The 24,759-nt window shown below is 43.1% G+C and overlaps 1 protein-coding gene across 3 annotated transcripts in view; it reads left to right on the top strand.

Moving 5' to 3' along the window:
• The window catches only part of PDE7B (phosphodiesterase 7B), a 638,072-nt gene that overhangs the window by 600,580 nt on the left and 12,733 nt on the right, over positions 1-24,759 (top strand). For all 3 annotated transcript variants that reach the window (XM_077289320.1, XM_077289319.1, XM_077289318.1), the window contains 8 exons: positions 5,733-5,884; positions 10,167-10,230; positions 12,405-12,500; positions 13,536-13,636; positions 18,910-19,041; positions 20,139-20,230; positions 20,927-21,071; positions 22,830-22,926. In XM_077289320.1, the coding sequence (XP_077145435.1) occupies positions 5,733-5,884; positions 10,167-10,230; positions 12,405-12,500; positions 13,536-13,636; positions 18,910-19,041; positions 20,139-20,230; positions 20,927-21,071; positions 22,830-22,926 (879 nt within the window). The remainder of the gene's footprint in view (positions 1-5,732; positions 5,885-10,166; positions 10,231-12,404; positions 12,501-13,535; positions 13,637-18,909; positions 19,042-20,138; positions 20,231-20,926; positions 21,072-22,829; positions 22,927-24,759) is intronic.

The following is a 24,759-nucleotide window of genomic DNA, read 5'->3' as shown; positions in this document are numbered from 1 at the left end:
GTCCAGTCCGAAGGGTGTCGCTCTTCTTGGTTCGGCGTCTCCCATCTTCTTGCGAAGCCTTCCTCCTGCTTGCTTCATGTGGATGACATGTCCCTGCAACATCCACATAGGCTTCTCGGAATCGTGCTCCGGCGCAGGCGTACTTATCTGCCCTGTTGAGGGCAGAGCAAAGTCGTATGATGCACAGGCGCTGGGCCTCTCTAATCTTTCCCGGTGCCTGCACACTGCAGTACTTTGCTCTGCCCTAAACAGAGCAGATAAGTACGCCTTCGCAGGAGTGCGATTCCAGGGAGCTTGTGCTTTCAAATTATTGAGATAGGAGGTGAAAGGTGGTGCTTATAAAGTTCTATGGAGAGGGGAGGAGAAGAAGGAAGGATATAGAGGCAGATGCAGACATCCTGCGGCAAGTTTTCCTGAAACAATAGTTACACCATAAGTATTAGGCCGGGGTCACATTATTGTATGGCATCGGATGCTAATGACACTCAACTCAAACTCTGCTGCGGTGTGAGCCGAGTGTCTTGTTATTGTGCTCCGATCCTCTTGCATGCCAGAATTGGATCACAGGTGAGGAGAAGGAGGGATTAATCTCTATATCTTCTTCATTCATTTGAGTGCAGTCTGATGTTTTGCACGCACCCCTTGACTTGAATAGGTTTGCACCATGCGAGATACACTGCCAATAGCACCATTCTGCAATTTTTTTTCACACTGCATCTGTATGAGAAAAAAATTGCCGCTCTGCTCTGCCTCATTGAATAGCATTCAGAGTGATATGCAAAATTTTCTCACATTGCACACCTCCATATTATACACCAGTGTGAGTGAGCCCTTATAGTCCCCTCTTGTACCTTGTTAATGCAGTTTGAGGACTGCAGAGCACCCCTATTTTCAAAATGGCATCTGATGGAGGAGCATCTCTTCCGAATGAAAAACATTGTGCATAAAAAGCTCTTTCAGTTGGATTAGGTCTGGCCACATACCCATCTAGTACCTGCCATTTTGAGACTAAGAGTGCTGGGCTTAATTGACTAACCATTGCCCATTGTCCATAACCCATAATCTCTGGTCTACACAAGACCTCCTTCTTTTCTCTTGTCACCACCGTCTCCAAGATTTCTCCCATATATCGCCAATATGCTGACATTCTCTAGCTCAACACATCAGACTCTCCACCACTATTAAAAACAAAATTCTTTGAAAGCAACCTGAAAACCCCTCTTCAGAAAAGTCTATAGCCTACAAAAACCCAGCTACAGCCTCCACCTACTGTCTCCTTCTCCACTCGCTTTTACGTTGGTAGTCCTTTCTGACTGGTTTCTGTCTCTCTGTGTGTCAATCTATCCATGTTTTTAGTACTTGTGTTTTTAACTTGCGTTATATATTGTAAACTCTTTTTTCACATGTATAATCTATTATAATTAAAGGGTTATACCCAAGAAAACATTTTTTTAAATAACCCTTTTTTCTGAGGGTCCTACAGCTGGGCACTCCTAGCAATCCCAGGAACCCAAGCCTTTCAAACCCCAAAAATGGGGCTTAATGGAGAGGAGGTGCCCATGCATCACCTTTGCTCCATTTTTTGTCCATGGAACTACCAAGTGCAGCGCTCAGCTAGTCCAATAGACAATGAATGGAGCAAAATCGACGCATGCACACTTATGCTCCTTTTAGGACAGGCCTACAGGATCCTATTCTAGGAGTTCAAAAGCTCCGTTCTTGGCCTGACCCCCAGTAATATGCAAGTTTTACCCATTTTATGGATAGGGGATAATTAGTTGTTTTTTTTTTGGGGGGGTGCAATAATCCCTCAGTAGTACATGGAAAAATTAATATTAATAAAAGATATATACATTGTGTCTGCACATGTGGCTGGATTTCCTTTTCAAAGCCTACCTTGTATTCTCATAACTACCGTACTTAACGGTATTTTAGATTAGAACCAACTTACTTGACCATTGAAAGATTGTTCAGAATTAGGAAGACATCTTCACTGGAAATACTTATTTTGAAGCTGAATTACTTTTGTGCCAGTCAGCAAAGCTTTGTCTGAAAGCCTAATTGAATGTAAGCGTGGTGTCCAACATTTCTGATTCAAAATAATCTGCTGTTATGTAATCATAATGTGCTCTGGCCCCTCATAAATTAAACCTTTATAATCTGCTTTTATGCTTAAAGTACCATACCAAATCAGCATTGATGCAAATGAAAGCCGTATCATATTACTATTGTAGAGAGCATTAGTCATACTCCATGTAGGATGTAGAGCACAGTTCTGGGTATAGGTAAAAGCAATATTATGCCATTTAAATGAGAATAGAAGTCTATATGTCTTCTCGATAAAATAAGCAGTGATTTCATAGGAAAGATTGTCTTCCCACCAGTATTTCTTATCCAAAGCGTCAATGCAAAGGTGTAATTTCAACAAGTTTTGATTTAAAGAGCATTTCCATCTAGAATAATAAAAAAAAGGTATCAACTCAAAGGGTTTATACAGAACTATGGACCTAAAACCTAACTGGCAAGTGGTTGCTACTTACTGTACCTGCCTGTTGTGTCCGATGGTGATCTGTTCCAATAACAGAGCAGATACAGGCCACTCCTGCCAGCGATTCATTGGCTTCTATTGATGTCACTTCAACAGAGCAGTAGCTTCTCTTCCATTCTTTCATTCTGCTTTAAAACAGCTGGGAGCTGGCTGTCAGTCAGCATGAAGTTGGCGGCCATTCCCCATTGGCAAAGTAGCCTGGAATAGTAAGAACTTCTCTGTTCACATTGAGCAGCTGAATCGAAAGCAGGGGCAGTCAAGGACCACTCTTATCTGGGCTGGGTAGAACAGGCAGGTAGTTAGCAACTACAGTGTTTTACGAAAGTATTCACCCCCTTGGATTTTTACCTATTTTGTTACATTACAACCTGTGGTTAAATATTTCTGTAATCCGATTTGTGTGTGATGCATCAGCATTAAATAGTCTAAGTTGGTGAAGTGAAATTAGAAAAATATAGGCATAAATTTAATTTATGGGATCAAATAACTAAAAATTGGTATGTGCATATGTATTCGCCCTTTTGCTTTGAAGCCCTTAAAAATTTCTGGTGAAAGCAATTACATTTATACGTCACATGCTTATTGAGAGGAAGTCCACCTGTGTGCAATCTAAGTGTTACATGGTCTGTCAGTATATACACACTCCTTTTCTAAAAGGCCACAGAGGCTGCAACACCATTAAGCAAGAGTCACCACTAACCAAACACCATGAAGACCAAGGAGATCCCCAAACAAGTCAGGGACAAAGTTGTTGAGAAGATCAAGTCAGTGTTGGGTCATAAAAAATATCCCATTCTCTGATGATCCCCAGGAGCACCATCAAATCTATTATCATCAAATGGAAAGAACTTGGTGCCACAACAAATCTGCCAAGAGAGGGCCGCCTACCAAAACTCTCAGCCGGGATAAGGAGGGCATTAATCCGAGAGGCAGCACAGAGACCTAAGGTAACCCTGAGGCTGCCGTCACACTAGCAGTATTTGGTCAGTATTTTACATCAGTATTTGTAAGCCAAAACCAGGAGTGGGTGATAAATGCAGAAGTTGTGCATATGTTTCTATCACCCACTCCTGGTTTTGGCTTACAAATACTGATGTAAAATACTGACCAAATACTGCTAGTGTGACGGCAGCCTGAAGGAGCTTCAGAATTCCCAGTCAGTGACTAGAGTATCTGTCTATATGACTACAATAAGCCGTACACTCCATAGAGGTGGCCTTTATGGAAGAGTGGGCAGAGGAAAGCCTTTACTTACACACAAAAATTGTAAGGCTCATTTTGAGTTTGCCAAAAGACATGTGGGAGACTCCCCAAATGTATGGAGAAAGCTGCTGTGGTCAGATGAGGCCAAAATGTAACTTTTTGGACACCAAAGTAAATGCTATATCCAGCACCAAACCAGCACCGCTCATCACCCCAAGAACACCATCCCCACATTGAAACATGGTGGTGGCAGCATCATGCTGTGGGGATATTTTTCGCCAGCTGGGACAGGGAAAATGGTCCAAGTCGAAAAGAAGACGGATGGTACGAAATACAAGGATATTCTTCAGCAAAACCTGTTTCTATCTGTCAGTGATTTGATCCTGGGATGGAGATTCTAAAGCAACACTTGAACACACTCAAGTGGTTTAAGGGGAAACGTGTAAATGTTTTGGAGTGGCCCCGTGAAAGCCCAGACCTTAATACAATTGAGAATCTCTGGTCAGACTTGATGATTACTGTTCACCAGAGGAAACCATCTAAGTTGAAGGAGCTGGAGCAGTTTTGCCTTAAGGAATAGGCAAAAATCCCAGTGACAAGATGTGAACAGTTCATACTTATCCAAAGTAACTTGCAGCTGTAATCGCTGCATAAGGAGGCTCTACAAAATACTGACTTTAGGAGGTGAATAGTTCTGCACACTGACAATTTCAGTTATTTTGGCCTATTTGTTGTTTATTTCACAAAAAATAGAAAAACAAATGTTCACAGTTGTAGATTTGTAGGCATGCTCTTTACATGAACTGATTCAAACTGTCACAAAAGCAGTGAAATTCCAGGTTGTGAGGTAGCAAAACACAAAAAAATGGTGAATACTTTGGCAAGCCACTGTATCTGCCTGTTTTTAGGCCTATAGTAAAAATAATAGTCCTGGATAAACCCCCAAATGTGTTGCCCTGTGAAAACAAGCTATCACCTATCCGTAGAATTGGTGAAAATTTGTTAATCGATGGCGGTCTGACTGCTGGGACTCACACCGTTCTGCAGAGCAGGATATTTTTATTCCTGATGGAATGAAACGGCGCAGTGTTCATGCTCGACCACCACTCCACTCATTACTTATGAGCTTGCCAAGAAATGCAATCAGCTTTTTCAGGAAGCCCCAGAGAGAGTGAATGGAGTGTTGATTGTGCATAAAAGTACCGGGAATAAAAGTACATTAGCGGGGATAAAAATTTGCCATTCTGGCGATTGGTGTGGGTTCCAGTGGTCAGGCTCCCCCCAACCAGCAAGTTAATACCTATCTTGCAGAAAGTTGATTATTTGCTTTCATTGGACAACACCTTTAAAGGGTAACTGTGCTTTCATGTATCTTTTCAGAATAAGCTGTCCTGTGTGTGTGTGTGCGTACATAAAGAATAACACCATTTTATATCAGTGAAGACAGATTTTCACACTACTGAGATAGGAGATGACACTTGGTGCTCATAAAATTCTATGAAGAAAGGACAGTAAGAGTTAGATACAGAAACAGACATTCTGCTACAAGTTCTCCTAAATATGTGGGTAAAAAAAGGTAAAGTCTGTCTTTTTAAGTGATCTTGCAGAAGAATGTCTGTGTCTGCCTCTAACTCCTCCTATTTCTCCTCCCTCCTGCATAGAATCTTATAAGCAACACTGTCTTCTCCTATCTAAGTAATGGAAACATCTGTCTTCACTAAATACAGATTTAACAGACTTTACCTATTAAGAGAGAGTGACAGATCAGTCAGGAGGATAAGCAGATTTCTTTGATAAGATGGATTACAAAGTTGCTTTTTTTGCAAAACTGTTTTTCTTTCACTGTTGCCTTTGAAGTATGCAGCTGGTTGTAGCAGGACTATCAATAGAGGTGTTAATGTGTGGGGTAAAATATATCAGAGATAAAGTCATCTCTCTTCCAACACTTCTGTTTATTATGATGGGTTTTGTGTTGTTGCAGATACATCTCACTCAGGAGAAATTGGCTCAAAGAAAAAAGTAAAGAGACTCTTGAGCTTTCAGAGATATTTTCATGCATCAAGGCTTCTGCGTGGAATTGTGCCACAAGCCTCACTGCACTTATTGGATGAAGACTATCTTGGCCAGGCACGGGTAAGAATAAATTCTGTATCACTTCTGTGTACTCACAGTTCTTACAATCAAATCCCTGAAAAAATGGAGGTTGTTCATAAAGCTCCTCTACTGTTAACAAAATAAACAGACACTAATATTTTACAGTCTATATAAAAAGTTGATAATGCAAATTGCCTCTTCAGAGAGGAAGAGTACTTGAACGCTGGTGCCACTTATTGGAAGTAGCAATCTTACAAGTCAATATCGACCCTTTAAGGAACCTTGCTAATTACACTGGCATGTCATGCATGCCACTCTCTATAAGGAGAGACGTTACCCCCTAGATCCCAGTCAGAGGCACCTGATAAAGCCAAATTCGATCTCATGCTTTGCACTGAGGAGGAGCAACACTCCAAAACACGTCTCTACAAATAGAGATACTGGTTTGGCTTTTATCCTAAGTCAAGTGGCAAGTCTCGTTATATAGTCGATATTGACTCTTAAGACTGCTACTTCCAATAGGTGGTTCAAGTCTTCTTCCTCTCTAAAAAGGCAATTTGCATATTTAATTTCACAGAGGAGCATTGCCTGGCCTATAAGTCTCCTTACACTGGCATGTCTAGGATGTCACTCTCCACAAGGAGAGGCGTTACCCCTTAGACACCTATAAAAAGTTGAGTAACTTTGGAAATTATTTGCTTTAACCATCTCCGACCACTTTTGATATGTCTGTTTTAGTAAATAAATACTTGTATTTAGATGATCTATGCTGTGCTGTTCTTATGTTTTTTCTCCAAGAAATGTATTTAAAAAATTGACAAGTGGATGTTTCTGTTCACTTGTCAAAGTGGTTTGTCCATACATTACTGTTAGCACGATGTGAAGGTGTGTATAGACACATGTTCAACTGGTAACACCCAATTGTCAATTATTAGTAAATAGGGAATGGTTAAACACCAACTAAAGGGTAAAGACAATCCAGAATGGATGTACTATAGGAATTACATCTTTATTTACTGGCATGACTACACGTTAACTAATAGCAGGTTACTGGTAATCTTAACTGTTGTTTGGTTCTTAAGAAACCAGCACGGTGTGGAAGTTTTTAAAGCAGCTATGTATTGTACATAGTAGGAGGAAAACTCATGAAAATGTAAATGGCCCACGTTAAAACAGGCATCTCATGGCTCTCATCTATAAGCGGTGATGACAGTAGTACTTCAGGTCACCAATTAGTGGCTGCAACTTTTAATGGGACCAGTAACCAAATCAGAAGTGGCCAGTTTCTGCTCTTATTTTATTCCCTCTGCCCCCTAAGTTGTCGGGTTTTTTTTAATTAATCTTTAATGTATTTTCAGAAATTTGGCCCTTTTTATTTTGTACTAATTTTTCAGGTTTTTACAAGGGGATGTTGTGGGAGGCATCGGTTATCACATATTCGGTATGTTAGGAAATTTCTGTAGGGCAAAAATTCTTTCTCATCTGATAGAAATATGTGCTCTGAACACACGTCACATTGGCAAAATCTAGATCTTGAGAGTTTGGGTCACTTTAGGGTCCCATTAATAATTTGAATATTGTGGTAGCTGTCACACGTCCACTATATACAAAGATACATAGGCTGAAATCATTAGATAGGGTATGTGCACTTGTTGAGCAATTGCAGTAGATTTTTCTGAGTGTTGGCAGGAAAAGCACTGCATAACATGTGTTTTTACTTGTGTTTTTTTTTCCCCATTCAATTGAATGGGTGAAAAAATACTGCAAAAATGCTCAAAGAAATGACATGCTGCAAATTTGAAAAAAAAAAAACTAATGGTTTTGCTCTGCAAGGTAATAATTGATAAGCACGTATATGAGATTTCAGAACTCTCATTCATTTTTCTGGTACTGTACACTGCAGCATTTTTTACCCTTGAAAACGAGCAAAAGAAACCACAGCAAAAATGCAACATGTGAACATGTCCATAGAGAGTATTACATGAATTGGAATTATTTAGAGATTTTTTACCTTTCTATGATAAAAAAAAGGTAAAAGCTATTGATGGAAATATGGTATTTCTTGTAATCAAAGACTGTTACACTTTTTCCTGACTAGTCAATAATAGTTGTAGCAATAGCACTAATTCTTACAGACGTAGCCATTGACACAAAGAAAAATGTACCCTCTGAAAAGTGATGACTTAAGCTTGCAGAGACAGGGATGTGAGCCCCTACATTGGTCCGATCACTGATTGCAGAGACATGTAGGTGAGCCCCTACATTGGTCTGATCACTGATTGCAGAGACAAGGAGATGAGCACCATACATTGGTCCGATCACTGTTTGCAGAGACAGGGAGGTGAGCCCCTACATTGATCCAATCACTGACTGCAGGGACAGGGAGGTGAGCCCCTACATTGGTCCGATCACTGATTGCAGAGACAGGGAGGTGAGCCCCTACATTGGTCTGATCACTGATTGCAGAGACAGGGATGTGAGCCCCTACATTGGTCCGATCACTGATTGCAGAGACAGGGAGGTGAGCCCCTACATTGGTCTGATCACTGATTGCAGAGACAGGGATGTGAGCCCCTACATTGGTCCGATCACTGATTGCAGAGACAGGGAGGTGAGCCCCTACATTGGTCTGATCACTGATTGCAGAGACAGGGATGTGAGCCCCTACATTGGTCCGATCACTGATTGCAGAGACAGGGAGGTGAGCCCCTACGTTGGGCCGATCACTGATTGCAGAGACAGAGAGGTGAGCCCCTACATTGGGCCAATCACAGAGACAGGGAGGTGAGCCCCTATGATTGGGGCGATCAGTGATCGCAGAGACAGGGAGGTGAGCCTCTACGTTGGTCTGATCACTGATTGCAGAGACAGGGAGGTGAACCCTACGTTGGGCCGATCACTGATTGCAGAGACAGAGAGGTGAGCCCCTACATTGGGCCAATCACAGAGACAGGGAGGTGAGCCCCTATGATTGGGGCGATCAGTGATCGCAGAGACAGGGAGGTGAGCCTCTACGTTGGTCTGATCACTGATTGCAGAGACAGGGAGGTGAATCCTACGTTGGGCCGATCACTGATTGCAGAGACAGAGAGGTGAGCCCCTACATTGGGCCGATCACAGAGACAGGGAGGTGAGCCCCTACGATTGGGGCGATCACTGATTACAGAGAGGTGAGCCCCTACGATTGGGGTGATCACTGATTGCAGAGACAAGGAGGTGAACCCCTACATTGGGCCGATCACAGAGACAGGGAGGTGAGCCTCTGCGTTGGTCTGATCACTGATTGCAGAAACAGAGAGGTGAGCCCCTACATTGGGCCGATCACAGAGACAGGGAGGTGAGCCCCTACATTGGGCCGATCACAGAGACAGGGAGGTGAGCCCCTACATTGGGCCGATCACTGATTGCAGAGACAGAGAGGTGAGCCCCTACATTGGGCCGATCACAGAGACAGGGAGGTGAGCCCCTACGATTGGGGCGATCACTGATTGCAGAGACAGAGAGGTGAGCCCCTACGATTGGGCCGATTACTGATTGCAGAGACAAGGAGGTGAACCCCTACATTGGGCCGATCACAGAGACAGGGAGGTGAGCCCCTACGATTGGGGCGATCACTGATTGCAGAGACAGGGAGGTGAGCCTCTGCATTGGTCTGATCACTGATTGCAGAGACAGGGAGGTGAACCCCTACGTTGGGCCGATCACTGATTGCAGAGACAGAGAGGTGAGCCCCTACATTGGGCCGATCACAGAGACAGGGAGGTGAGCCCCTACGATTGGGGCGATCACTGATTGCAGAGACAGAGAGGTGAGCCCCTACGATTGGGCCGATCACTGATTGCAGAGACAAGGAGGTGAACCCCTACATTGGGCCGATCACAGAGACAGGGAGGTGAGCCCCTACGATTGGGGCGATCACTGATTGCAGAGACAGGGAGGTGAGCCTCTGCGTTGGTCTGATCACTGATTGCAGAGACAGAGAGGTGAGCCCCTACATTGGGCCGATCACAGAGACAGGGAGGTGAGCCCCTACATTGGGCCGATCACAGAGACAGGGAGGTGAGCCCCTACATTGGGCCGATCACAGAGACAGGGAGGTGAGCCCCTACATTGGGCCGATCACAGATCACAGAGACAGGGAGGTGAGCCCCTACGTCGGGCCGGTCACTGATCCGCACATTTATGAAATGAACTGTGATGTAGTGACATATTTTACTACTCATTGACTGTACGGGCAGCATTTATGGGAGTAATGTACTTTGACATGTACAGCATTTTAACTTAACAATTAAGCTAACAAAATTTTTTGTTTCATTCCCAGCATATGTTATCTAAAGTGGGGATGTGGAATTTTGACATTTTCCTCTTTGACCGCCTGACAAATGGTAAGCAGAATTTATGACGTACATTTTTCTGCACATATTTTCACCTACTTTTACTTCACATGGATAACAATGTGCAGAGCTTGATGACTGCTGCTGATTTGACATGTGCTATGGATTTGACATCATTTGTCATCGTAATCATGAAACATTTGTGTACCATAGGCATCAGAGTGGTTTTCATTGTTCATATTGCTGGTATGAATAACCACAGATCACTTTTCTCATCTCTGTCTCTGCTTTGCGCATATTTAGCAGCATGATGTTAAAAATTGTGTAAGCGTTTGTCCAACCACAGGTGACCATAGGAAGATTAACTCTGCCCTCAGCATTAACAATGATGATTACAATCCTGAGTAAATGGCATCAAACATTATATAATGAAAATATAATCAGCTTGATTTTTTCAGCAGATGGTGATTGTTTAGGACAGACACTTATAGTGAATTATCTACCATATGCTTCTCATGAACCCTCATCATTTACAGACCACTTATTTACTTCCATTATTGCTAAAGCATTACAACTGCATCTCTCACAAATGCTTGTTACAGCGGAGATCTGGCCTGAAGTAATGCGCAAAAGATTTAGCGAATTTAGCAGCAGGGGATCGTTTGGACAATTTCCACAGAAATGATTCACTAATCAAAGACATGGACACATTCAATTCTTTTGGTGCGCTAGACACCACTGTGCTGGACATAGTGGGTATATTTTTATAATAGAGCTTAGCTAGGAGTAGGTTCATTTTTGGAAAAAAAAAACACAAAAACCGAGCTTGGTTTAAGTTGGTACACATGCGGTGCATAAACGCATTCTCACATTGGCCATAAGGCATACCAAACTTACAAGAAACAATATGAGCAAAAACCCTGCTGTAACTAAATAAGTAAAAAGCAAAAGTGCATTTATATAACTCAGGGTTCTTAGTAATACTGTATTGATCAAAAATAGCATAAAAGCCATCCCACCATTGACAAGGTGACCCTGATCGAGACAGTCCTATGCTGTCTAATATTAAAAACCTTACCATGTGTCAGAGTTGACCTCAGTGTGTGAATAAGGGCAGACAAAAAGGACCAGGTCCCAACCAGTGGACACCAGTCTGGGGAAGCCTTTAATTTCCAGCTCAGGAGAGGGAGGCCACACCCCGGCTTGCACAGAATGCAAAAATACAAAGAAAAAAACACAAAAATTGAGCTTGGATTAAGTTGGTATACATGCAGCACATAAACGCATGTTCACATTGGCCATAAAGCATTTTTGGGCAGTATTATGGCTTATTTTTAAAATGATAAAACTTACATGGTGACGGAAATGGGAATTTAGAGCAAATTGCTGCCTATGAGTCAAATAAGATCATCAGATGGATTAAAAGGTATATAGCACTAACCGATAAAAGCATTGTTCTACCACGCATAAAATGTTTTGCACAGTTTTAGACACAAGTGTGTGAGAAAAACAGCAAAACTGCGGTAGACAACCATATCTGTTGTGGGCTATTAGGATGAAATCCAAAGTGCCTTTGTCAGAGCTTATGCTGGGTGCAATGACTTTTGGATTCCTCCTGGTGAAGAATAATCAGAGAAAGTACACTCTGAAGGTCCCCTGGCCAGCTCCTCCTGCTGCAGGTGATTGACAGGTCTCTTCCTCACTTGTCAATCACCTCCAGCATTACTGTGAAGTGCCGGCCAGAGGAGGAACCAGACTTGTGTCTCAATATTTTACAAAAGCAAAAACTTGTGAAGTTCACACAGTCTTTTTATACCAGTGATGAAGTGTATACATACTCCATTGTTTCCCGCTTCTATACTCAAAACTTGGAGCTTCTGCATGAAGGCTATTGATTTTCTTACTGACCCACGGCTCTCCAAGGAACATAAAGAACTGGCAGTAACCTTATTACCTTTCTGGCAACTGAAGAATGAAAAGGCTTTTGTGGTTCACCACATTCCTGTATTTCCCTTATTCACAGCTCACAGTCAGTGCTAAAGACAGCAGCCGAGTATTACAGTGAAATGTCAGCAATAAAAAGGTGAACAATCCAGCACCCCAGGATACCAAATGCGAAACCTCAGTTATAAATAGGAGCCCCCCTTAACTGTCCCTATTAAAGGACTCGTGAAAGGGCTTTTTTCTATTACTTGGAACTAATGAAAGCATTTCTGCTTCACCAGGTAACAGCCTTGTAACACTGCTGTGTCATCTCTTCAATGTCCACGGACTTATCCATCATTTCCAGCTTGACATGGTGAAATTGCACAGGTTTCTAGGTATGTTCCTGGCTGTATGTAATATATATTGACACACAGTGTAAAGGGATCTGACATGTTTGTGTGACTAAACCCTAGTATTCGGAAGGAAATAACAGTTCTGGAATGTAAATTTTGTTCGATTTATGCCTTGTTTTATTCCTTTTTATTCCTTCTGGAACTGTATGAATAAATTGACAACTTGTTGCCATTTCCTGTGCTTGGTCACCTAAACGCCATGCATCAGCAGCATTAAATGACCGCTTATTATGAAGCCAAATGATGCGTCCATTGGTCACTCACAGGTGGGTGGAATTTCATGGCACTAATGCCGTCCAGTCAGTGCTGATGGTGGCAGACTATGTACGGGCAATGGAATGGTAATGTCTCGTTCTCAATTCATTCATAAAATTCCAGGAGAGGAATAATAAGAGACACAGAGTTGTAAGAAAACATGCCCCAGCATTTCATGGGAAGTACCTAATAACAGATAAGTCATGAGAAATGATAGCACCTCAATAAAGGTTAGGGTGCAGCCAGATGGCCGCATAAATCAGACCGAAATTGGACCACAATGCTTGACATAGTGTTGCTCTCCCGACCCGATTGTGAAACTTCATCTATTTCTATGCAGCTGTCACTCTCGGGTTGGGAGATCTACGCTGTGTCCTAGCATTGTGGTCCAATCTCGATCCGATTTATACGGCCGTCTGGCTGCACCCACAAACACGTTTATGAACACTGGGAATCTCACCAGAAATCATAATAGCCCAGCTATAATTTCTATATATTTTTTTTATTTATAATTTTTAAGTAGCTTGATTTTTCTGGAACCCAATGCTCTGATACTTATATTTGAATCACAATTTTATAGTTACCAAAAAAGACCATATGTTTTAAAGATTATGAGGTTTGGGCTTCTTGTTTCTTACATGATGTCATCAAGACTCTGTTTATTAAACATTTAGCTATAATTGAGATTATTTCCTTTAGCTATAATAATGAATATGCATGCCTAACCATTAATATGTATGTCTATTGGGTAATTTGTTTTAGTCATGGTTCAGGAAGACTACCATAATCAAAACCCATACCATAATGCTGTCCATGCTGCAGATGTCACACAAGCTATGCACTGCTATTTGAAAGACCCAAAGGTATGTGTGCGCTGATAATTAACAATCCCTACTAGTTATGATATCTACATATTGATATAATGGGAACAAGTCAGGTTTTTAAATAATTCCGTGTAACATCTTACTGTTGTTTGGCCCTATAGTCACTCTAAAGACAGTCATATTCAGATCTGCATTATTAATCCATTTAACCTTCTGTGCAGAGGTCTTGTGATGCTTAATTTTAAACTGTCACTAGGCCTTTGCCCTCTAATCTGAGAGCAGCATAATCTAGGGGCGGAGTCCCTGATTCCAATGATGTGTCATTTGTTGGGCTACTTGCTGTCACTTACTGGGGTGCTTGCTGTGGTTTTGTGTAGTCCTCTTTAATCGTGAGCTCTGTATAACTCTGCAACACACACACACACTGCTTATTTGCTTGTGCATAGTGTACACAGATAGCTGCCAATCAGTGATGTGGGGGAGGTTATAAAGAGCTCCATATCAGGTAACCTGTAGGTGTAGAGCAGAGAATACTGTGATTTTATCAAGTTTACAGCAAGAAGTCCAGTAAGTGACATTGCTGTAAAGGTACCTTCACACGAAACGACATCGCTAGCGATCCGTGACGTTGCAGCGTCCTCGCTAGCGATATCGTTTAGTTTGACACGCAGCAGCGATCAAGATCCTGCTGTGATGTCGCTGGTCGCTGAATAAAGTCCAGAACTTTATTTGGTCGTCCGATCGCTGTGTATCGTTGTGTTTGAAAGCAAAAGCAACGATACCAGCGATGTTTTACACTGGTAACCAGGGTAAACATCGGGTTACCAAGCGCAGGGCCGCGCTTAGTAACCCGATGTTTACCCTGGTTACCAGCGTAAAAGTAAAAAAAACAAACAGTACATGCTCACCTGCGCGTCCCCCAGCCTCTGCTTCCTGACACTAACTGAGCGCCGGCCCTAAAGTGAAAGTGAAAGCACCAGCGGTGACGTCACCGCTGTGCTGTTAGGGCCGGAGCTCAGTCAGTGTCAGGAAGCAGACGCTGGGGGACGCGCAGGTGAGCATGTACTGTTTGTTTTTTTTACTTTTACGCTGGTAACCAGGGTAAACATCGGGTTACTAAGCGCGGCCCTGCACTTAGCAACCCGATGTTTACCCTGGTTACCCGGGGGCCTCGGCATCGTTGGTCGCTGGAGAGCAGTCTGTGTGACAGCTCTCCAGCGATCAAACAGCGACGCTGCAGCGATCGGCATCGTTGTCGCTATCGCTGCAGCGTCGCTTCGTGTGAAGGTACCTTAAGTCTTAAGGCGATGTTTGCTTATTTAAGCGTCACTGTACACTCGGCTGTACAGTGTAAGGGTACCGTTACACTAAACGATTTACCAACGATCACGACCAGCGATACGACCTGGCCGTGATCGTTGGTAAGTCGTTGTGTGGTCGCTGGGGAGCTGTCACACAGACAGCTCTCCAGCGACCAACGATGCCGAAGTCCCCGGGTAACCAGGGTAAACATCGGGTTACTAAGCGCAGGGCCGCACTTAGTAACCCGATGTTTACCCTGGTTACCATCGTAAATGTAAAAAAAAAAAAAACAGTACATACTCACATTCCGGTGTCCGTCAGGTCCCTCGCAGTCTGCTTCCCGCACTGACTGTGAGTGCCGGCCGTAAAGTAAAAGCAGAGCACAGCGGTGACGTCACCGCTGTGCCCTGCTTTCCGGCCTGCACTCACAGTCAGTGCGGGAAGCAGATGGCGAGGGACCTGACGGACACCGGAATGTGAGTATGTACTGTTTGGTTTTTTTTTACATTTACGACGGTAACCAGGGTAAACATCGGGTTACTAAGCGCGGCCCTGAGCTTAGTTACCCGATGTTTACCCTGGTTACAAGCGAACACATCGCTGGATCGGTGTCACACACACCGATCCAACGATGACAGCGGGAGATCCAGCGACGAAATAAAGTTCCAAACGATCTGCTACGATGTACGATTCTCAGCGGGGTCCCTGATCGCTGCTGCGTGTCAGACACAGCGATATCGTATGGATATCGCTGGAACGTCACGGATCGTACCGTCGTAGCGACCAAAGTGCCACTGTGAGACGGTACCCTAAGAGAATTAAGGATGTTTGTAGCCGAGTGTACAGTGACGCTTAAATAAGCAAACATCGCCATCTATCGGCCAGAGCTTGTAAGAACGGGAAGAAATAGAGGTACCATAAAATAGGCGTGGGTTGCAGGGGAGGAACCAAAAGAAAGGGACACGAGGTCATGTGATAACTGTGTTGCAGCTAAGAATTATAAAAGGCCCAAGGGAGCAGAGAAGGGGGAGTGTCAATGGCTGAACATCTATCAGGACAGACTTATGAAAGTAGCTGAGCTGCCTTATATCCGCAGCTACCAGCACAGGATTGATCACTGAAGTGAAGCCCCAGCCTTGAGTAAGAAAGAGGGATCCGAGAGAGAGAGCTGATCAGAGAAATTGAGAGCACGGGAGAGCCGATCTGAGGAATTGAGAAGAGGAAGCCGATCAGAGGAATCAAGAGAGCGGGAGAACCATTCAGAGGAATTGAGCAGAGGGAGCCGATCAGAGGAATTGAGATAGCGGGAGAACCAATCAGAGGAATTGAGCAGAGGGAGCCGATCAGAGGAATCAAGAGCGCTGGAGAATTGATCAGAGGAATTGAGCAGAGGGAGCCGATCAGAGGAATCTAGAGAGCTGGAGAATCGAGCAGAGGGAGTCGATCAGAGGAATCGAGCGGGCCAATCAGAGGAATCGAAAGAGCAGGAGAACCAATAAGGGAATTGAGCAGAGGGAGCCAATCAGAAGAATCAAGAGAGCCAATCAGAGGAATCGAAGGGGGGGGGGGGTCGATCAGAGGAATTGAGCAGAGGGAGCTGATCAGAGGAATCAAGAGGGATGAACAGAGGAATCGAGAGAGCAGGAGAAAAAATCAGAGGAATTGAGCATAGGGAGCCGATCAGAAGAATCAAGAGAGCCGATCAGAGGAATCGAGAGAGCGGCAGAACCGATCAGAGGAATTGAGAAGAGGGAGCTAAACAGAGGAATCGAAAGAGCCAATCAGAAGATTCAAGGAAGAGAGAGCCGACCAGAGGGATTGAGACAACCCGAGAGAGGGGAGCAAATCAGGGGAACGGCTGCAGTGTAAATTACGGTACAGAAGTGACATGGGGCTACACGTCAATAGACAGAGGTAGCTGGAGTAAAAGCATCGCTGACGCGAATAGTTGATAAGGGACTTGCAGCCTAACGGAGTAGTACCGCTGACTCCCATAGGGCCTGTACTGAAATTGTTACTGCCGACGTACTAAGAGACTATGGTCAAGAGTACGAGTCTCACTGTGACACACTATAGAGCAGGGTATTAGGACTGATCATTATTGTTTGTTGCCTTGTAAGATAGAGTTTTAATTGTAATGGCAAATCCCATCCCCAAAAAGGAGCACACATTGCCATTGTAAAATACTTCTCTGCATTCTTTTCTCAATCCTTCTTAATTCTGTATTCTAATCACCTAAACCGTTGTGTTAGATAAATAAATAATCTTTGGATAAGTTACCACTATGTCTTCATCTTCTGCGCCATTGCACGCACCTGTTTACACTGCTCTCAGATGAGATAGCAAAAACCCGGTGACAGATTCCCTATAAAAATTGTGTGCAGATTGTTCAAATAGAGTATGACGTATCACTTAGTCCGTACTGTCTGTAGATGAAATGCTTCTGGAAGCCAGTCTCACCTTCAGCACATGGCCATACTATACTGCCAGTGTTGTGTGATGTCCCTATAACATGCCTGTCCTCACTGCAATCAAACATTTATACAGGTGTATCCAACCAGCTTTTCTTAAACTATATTAGGTTATACAATTTGTCAAGCTTTTAATTCAATAGATAATCATCCCATTCAGTAAAAAAATAAGTAAAAATATGCTGGGAACCTTTGATGATGGCCATTAGATAGCATTCATCGAGTTACCCACCATATACAATTTTTTCATGTATGTTTACCATGTTATACTATACATTTGGGGATATGCCAGGATTAGAGACAACTTAAAAAGGACACATCTGTAGGTACTTTATTTTTAAAACATCAAAAAACACTTGTGAGCCTTTGCGGGCAGGGTCCTCTCTACTCCTGTACCAGTTATGACTTGTATTGTTTAAGAATATTGTACTTGTTTTTATTATGTATACCCCTCCTCACATGTAAAGCGCCATGGAATAAATGGCGCTATAACAATAAATAATAATAATAATAATAATAATTACTTTACGGCATGTGCTCAAGTTCTGGTGCAAATCCTGATGTGTTTGCAGGAAAAAAGCGGCTCAAAATATGCACATTTTTACTGCATTTTTTTTTACAGATTTTCCTCCACTCAATATTGTGGGTGAAACCTGCAGCAGAAACACTGAAAGAATTGACATTATGTAGATTTAAATCGTCTGCAAATTTGCAAAGAAAAAATAAGCAACATGTGCATGAGACCTCAGGGATCTCATTCACTTTGCTGGCCCTAGGAAATCCTTCAGTGTTTGTGACAAAACGGGGCAGAAAAACAATGCAAAAAAACAGTGTGTGCACATACCCTTAAAGGGTTCGTGCACTTTCAGGAAAATGGATCCCAAATTTTGTGAAATACCTAAAATAACAAACACGGCAGGTATTCACCCTGCCTGAACCCAGCACCAGCTCCAAGTTGCTGCTCTAGACTCAGTTTTTTGGCTATGGAATCTGGACCAGCAGCATCAACACGCCAACTGCATGCATCACCGCTCTGGCACTTAATGAGCTCAGTGGCTGTGCCGTGGTCCGTAGCACGCGCCTCTGAGCTCTGTGATTGGCTAGAGCCATGATGCGCACCGTTGACGTGACGTCACCGCCACAGCCAAAGCACCAAGAGCAGATGAGAGGCAGGGGGGCAGCACTGAACCTAGGGAGGGCGAGTACCTGCTGAGTTTGCTATTTTAAATATTTTTCACCTTGGGGCCCACTTTCCTGAAAGTGAACAATCCATTTAAATTCTGTAATTTAATTACTGTATATTAGATGGATGACTCTGTAGGATGATCCGTTAGATTTGTGATCTTTAGTTTTTCTGTAAGTTATGAAAGAGGCCCAATTAATGGCTAAGGTCAGACCAATTTCCTCTGTAAAAACAATTAATGCATCAGACTTGATTTATGCAGGGTTTTTATACCTATGCGAGCTGGTTACTTAAATAATATTTGTAAGGATGGTTGCTACGTCTGTAGAAAGTAAACCTCTACTTATGTCATCCAGCTTGCCAGCTATCTAACTCCTCTGGATATAATGCTCGGGCTGCTGGCAGCAGCTGCACACGATGTGGATCACCCAGGAGTAAACCAGCCATTTTTGATCAAAACTAAACACCATCTTGCCAGCATGTACCAGGTAAACGTCTGTTTGGGTCATGTGAATGGGGTTTTAGCCTTTTAATTGTCTTTTTTTCATTATGATATGAAAGTATGGTAAGGGTGTGAGTATCCTTTCTGTTAGAATAATAGCTAATAGCACTAATCTCTTGTAGAATAGAAAAATCTAACACAATGGGGAGAATTAGGACACTGATTAAAAGAAAAATGGTCTTTGTTGCCCAAAGCAGCCAATGATTGTTTAACTTTCATTTCTTCTGCTTTTAAAAAATTATAGCTGATTGGTTGTTAGAGCAATAAAGACAGTTTTTCTTTTCGACAGTTTTCATAAATCTCCCACATTGGTCTAGTAGGACAGATGTTTGGCTCACACTTTTAGGAGCCAGTCGGGTTTGAAACAACCTCTCCAGTGATAAGATTAGTGTCATTGGGATCGCTATTATTTTGTGTAAACAATCCCAGAATCTATCAAACTACTCCATTCAAGGGGTTTTCAAGACCTTCAGTATTAATGATCTGTCCCTGGGATAGGTTATCAATATCTGATTGTTGAAGGTTTAACACCCTGCACCCCCATTACTCAGCTGTTTGCTGCTCCCAAGATGGCCGGATGTAAACAGTGTCTGTTCACTGTGTAGAGGCCATTCTCGGCTACCGCTGCTCAGTTTCCACTCGCTTGAACGGTCACTGCACAGTCTATCGAGCTATGCTGTTCTTACTCCATACACTGATTACATCCAGCCACCCCCACAGTTGTAAACAGCTGATCCATGCAAGTGCCAGGTGTCAAAAAGATCATCAATATCATTAGCCTGAAAAAGCCCATTAAACGGGCCACTTATAGTACATGTGGACTCTAAACATCCTGGCTACATTATAGGTAAGGCCACACCAGAGCTTTACAACAGCATGCGTCACTGACTGAGTCATTGAAAAACTTGAACTTGGTAATACGTAATAATACAGTCATGCGATTGGGGAGTAGAAAAGCTATAGCAATGATAATTGATGTATCATATTTAGTGGGGGTAACCACTAGACGATAGGTTAGTTTATATTGGTAATACCCTGTGATTCCTATTTTCTAACATTTATTTTATTGCATTCCTACACTAGAACACATCAGTTTTAGAGAACCACCACTGGAGGTCCACTGTAGGCATGCTGAGAGAATCAAGGCTATTTGCACATTTGTCAAAGGAAATGACGTAAGTATTATGAAACCACATAACTTTAATATTTATCATTTACCTAAAATATAAAGAAGAATACTTTTAAGCACAAAGTCATTTTCTTATATTATGCTCATCCCTTCATACATTTTATCCTCCTCATACAGTATTTAGGGTTATACAGTTTTGTAAAAAAAAAAAAAAAAAAGAAAATACAAAGAAACTGTAAAGAAACCCTATTGTCATGCATTTTCCATCCCTGTGTCCATATTTTATGTTGGTATGGCATCTGAATTTATACATCAACAGTTTAAAATATACATGATACTTGCCTAGGTTAATATCGGCAATATAGCCGTAAAATTCAGGTGCAATACATATGATCCATATGGGATCGGATTTTTTTTGCACACTCATACATTTGAATGGGCGAGTCCCAGCTGAAATACAGAGGCGACTAATGCATATCCGTATATTATGCTCCTGTGTACCAGCCCTAAAGCTCAGTCAGAATGACTGCTAATGATAGCATTATAAAAAACAGTTATAGAGTTGTCCACAAAACAGCTCCACTCTTGTCCATAGGTGGTCTAGTTCCCCATCTAGACTAGACAGCCCACTGTAATCCATTCCACAACACATGGGGCTACACTTCATGAAGGGAGACATGAGCTCTGCCATGGAGATTTTTTGCTTGTCTTTGATCACCCTAACCATTTGTTGTTATTTCAGGCTGGATATTGAACAACAATTGGGTTCTTTAATCTTATCGACAGACATCAATCGTCAGAATGAATTTCTAAGCCGTTTTAAAGGTCACCTTGAAAATAAAGATCTCATTCTAACAGACACAGACCACCGGCATTTTATGTTACAGGTAAAAATTATATCCTAGTCTAAAGCATGCATTTTTTTTGTTCCTTAGTTTCTAAATGAACAATTTGACTATTGGTGGTACACTTGCTAGCCAAAATTGTACAATGCACTGTTCTGACTTAAACAGTCATTAAATCCCCCATTGCTTATCCTTTGTTGCATTTTAAAGCCTCCTGACATACACAAATTTCCGATTTAAAGATGTTTCCCACTAATTTTACATTGATGGCCTATCCTAAGGATAGGTTATCAAAGTCTGATCGGCCGAGGTCTGACACCTGGCACCACCGCCGATCAACTGTTATGGGTGGTGGCAGCAGAAGGACTCACTTGCCAAGCTGCTGCGTCTACCTGTATTGGCTGCTGCAGGGAACTATACATCCGCCTCCTATTGACCTGAATGGGAGGCGGATGTGTAATACCAAGCCCCGGCCACTACAAGTAGATGGAGCTGCTCGGCAAGTTAGTATGACATTGATAACAGCTGATCAGTGGAGGGTCTGGGTGTCGGACCCCCGCCGATCAGAGATTGATGACTTGTCCTAAGGATAGGTCATCAATGTAAAAGTAGTGAACAACCTCTTTAAGTTATGGATGGTGGCACTGAAGCGTTCATAATAGTTAAGATGGCTGTGGTCATGTGGTTTACTCTTATGACCACTTCCTCTGCTCTGTCCTTCTTCTGCAAGCACTGAAGATATTAATCGCACATGCAGATACAGGCAGCAGAACCTTTTGAATCTGCACATGTGCTGAATAGCTGCCTTGAGAGGACCTGTCACAGGTCAAAATTCTTATTTTATTCCCGCTTTACCAAGGGGGCGTTGTAATTTCAAGGGCCTTTTATCTAAATGTTTTTATCCAGACCGGTGTGCCCTGAAAGTTTGAAGCAATATATATCTGGTTAGTGAGTAAGGTATCATTCTTACACAACCCCTGGCAAAAATTATGTAATCACCGGCCTTGGAGGATGTTCATTCAGTTGTTTAATTTTGTAGAAAAAAGCAGATCACAGACATGGCACAAAACTAAAGTCATTTCAAATGGCAACTTTCTGGCTTTAAGAAACACTAAAAGAAATCAAGAACAAAAAATGTGGTAGTCAGTAATGGTTGCCTCCGTTTTTTATTGACTGGAGTATCATTTGTGCTAAGGTGCACGGAGATACATCCCACTGATAAGACCTCTTAATGAATCCGATGCACCTTATTCCTGCATGCCCCTCATACATAAGAAACAACAATCTTAACGATTCAAGGCCTTTCTCTTTTTTTTTCACACACCAGTATAAAATGTCATTAAAAGGGCACCAACATCTGCAGAGATTCACTGAATGGACTGATTTCAGATTAGGTTCACATTAAACCATGGACAGATTATATGGGTTTCCATTGGAAACCGTGGTAATCCCACAAAAACCCTGACATAGCCATTCACGTGAATGGAGATGATAGAATCATGGTGTACACAGTATGGCCTCCATACTGACAGTATCTGTCTTTTCCTTACATGCCCAAAAATCTTATTTGGCTTTAGCATGATGGACCATTACTTACGTGCACCAATGTTTGTTAGGCTACATCCAATTATTTCACAGCCAGTTCCTGCAAAATGTTACAATGAGCTCGGAACCATAGAGTACTATATATCGTGGTACAAAGACTGTGATGGGGCATTCAGTTACATTAATTTTCAGACCTGACATATGATTAGTGAATATTATACACCTCATTGTTACTGAATTGAATTGTGCTTTCAGATTGCCCTGAAGTGTGCTGACATCTGCAATCCTTGCCGTGTATGGGAGCTGAGCAAGCAATGGAGTGAGAGAGTCTGCGAAGAATTCTACAGACAAGGTTAGACATTGCCAGAAATTTACAGCAACGTGTCCAGCATTGCTGAGCCAAACCAATAACTCACAGCCATTTTTTTAAACAAAAGTTAAAAGATCCTCTCAGGACAAAGCTAAGACTCCAGAATAAAGTGAATTACCATAGCTTATATTCATTTCTGTAATAAAGCAGTAGATGGGATGAGCTGCTCACAGGAGACTCTGGCTACAGGCACAATGAAGTTTGGGAGATCCAGCCTCCTCCTGGCATCATTTACTAAAATAGAAGGGAAACTTTCATAACCTTTACTTTTTTTTTTGCTAAAAATATATATATTATATTTTTCCTATGGGATTTCTACATCGTCCAAACCATTGTACACAGTCACCTACCATCATCGTGGCATTGTGAAATTCATAGTAATGAGAGCAACTTTACTGATTTGGATACTATGGTTGGCTCTTTTTCATTATTTTACTTAACAGTTTGTATATCTTCCATAGATTAAAGGGCCCCATAGATATTACAAAATTTTCTGTTGAAATATTTTCCCCAAGTCCACCATACAAGCGAGCACTCCAATATTCTCTATGAGCGAGCTGCCGTCAGATTCTTCTGGCAGTGGCTTGTCTCCTGAAGAAAAACAAGGAATAGACATTGGAATTCTGACATCTTTTTCTTCACGTTGTCACGCTTACGCCCTGACTGGGAGGCGTGAGCGAGGGGATTGTGGCCCCACTGTGCCACAAACCAGACTACTCTGGAACGGGCGTGACTAAGCAGCTACCTTGGTGTTCACTGGAGCCTCTGATGGTGAGGTCAGGCTTGTGCGGCAGGTAGCTGCCAGATACCACTCCAGGGTGCTGTCTGGCTGTGGCTGCTGATCCCACTGGGGGATGGAACGCTAGGACAGAAGCAGGCAACGGGCTCGATTGGCAGACACGGCTGAGACAATGGCAGGCGAGCACGGCTGAGACACTGGAAGGCGGGCACAGCTGAGACACTGGCAGGCGGGCACGGTGAGACACTGGCAGGCGGGGACAGCTGAGAAACTGGCAGAACAGGTACTGACTTGGTAGGGAAAGCAATATGGGCAGGTATATGGAAACAGGTAGGGACCTGTACAAACTGGAGGGTATATGGGAACAGGAAGGGACCTGACCCGCAGGTTGCAAAACAAAACTAGAGCAGGACCGCAAGGAGCGGATGCAAGGCAGAACCGCAAGGAGCGGATGCAAGGCAGAACCGCAAGGAGCGGATGCAAGGCAGAACCGCAAGGAGCGGATGCAAGGCAGAACCGCAAGGAGCGGATGCAAGGCAGAACCGCAAGAGGCGGAGCAAAGACCAGAGCCGAAGGAGGCGGAGCAAAGACCAGAGACGAAAGAAGGTGGAGCAAAGACCAGAACCACAGGAGGCGGAGCAAAAATCAGAACCACAGGAGGCGGAGCAAAGAGCAGAACCACAGGAGGTGGAGCAAAGAGCAGAGCTGAAGGAGGCAGAGCCAAGAGCAGAACCGCTGGAGGCGAGACAAAGAGCAGAGCAGCAAGCGGCGGAGCAAAGGGCAAAACCACAGGAGACGGAGCAAAGAGCAGAAACGTAGGAGGCAGAGCTAAGAGCTGAACGAGGGAACACAAAGAAATACACAGCGGAATGGGAAAAGCTACAGACAGGGATACAAACGGACACAGGTATAGGACTAGGTTCAGACGGGACAAGGCACAGAAACAAGGACTCAGACCAGGGTACAAAACCCCACTGGGTGGCTGAAACAAGAGACACAGGTACAGGCCAGGGTACGAAGCCCCTCTGGGTGGCTGACACAAGAGAACTAGCAGAACAGGACCTGGCACCTCAGCA

The sequence above is a fragment of the Ranitomeya variabilis genome, chromosome 2, assembly GCF_051348905.1.
Source record: "Ranitomeya variabilis isolate aRanVar5 chromosome 2, aRanVar5.hap1, whole genome shotgun sequence".
NCBI classification, from domain to species: domain Eukaryota; kingdom Metazoa; phylum Chordata; class Amphibia; order Anura; family Dendrobatidae; genus Ranitomeya; species Ranitomeya variabilis.
The sequence above is the reverse complement of the archived record's forward strand: the minus strand, read 5'-3'. Positions and strand labels throughout refer to the sequence as shown.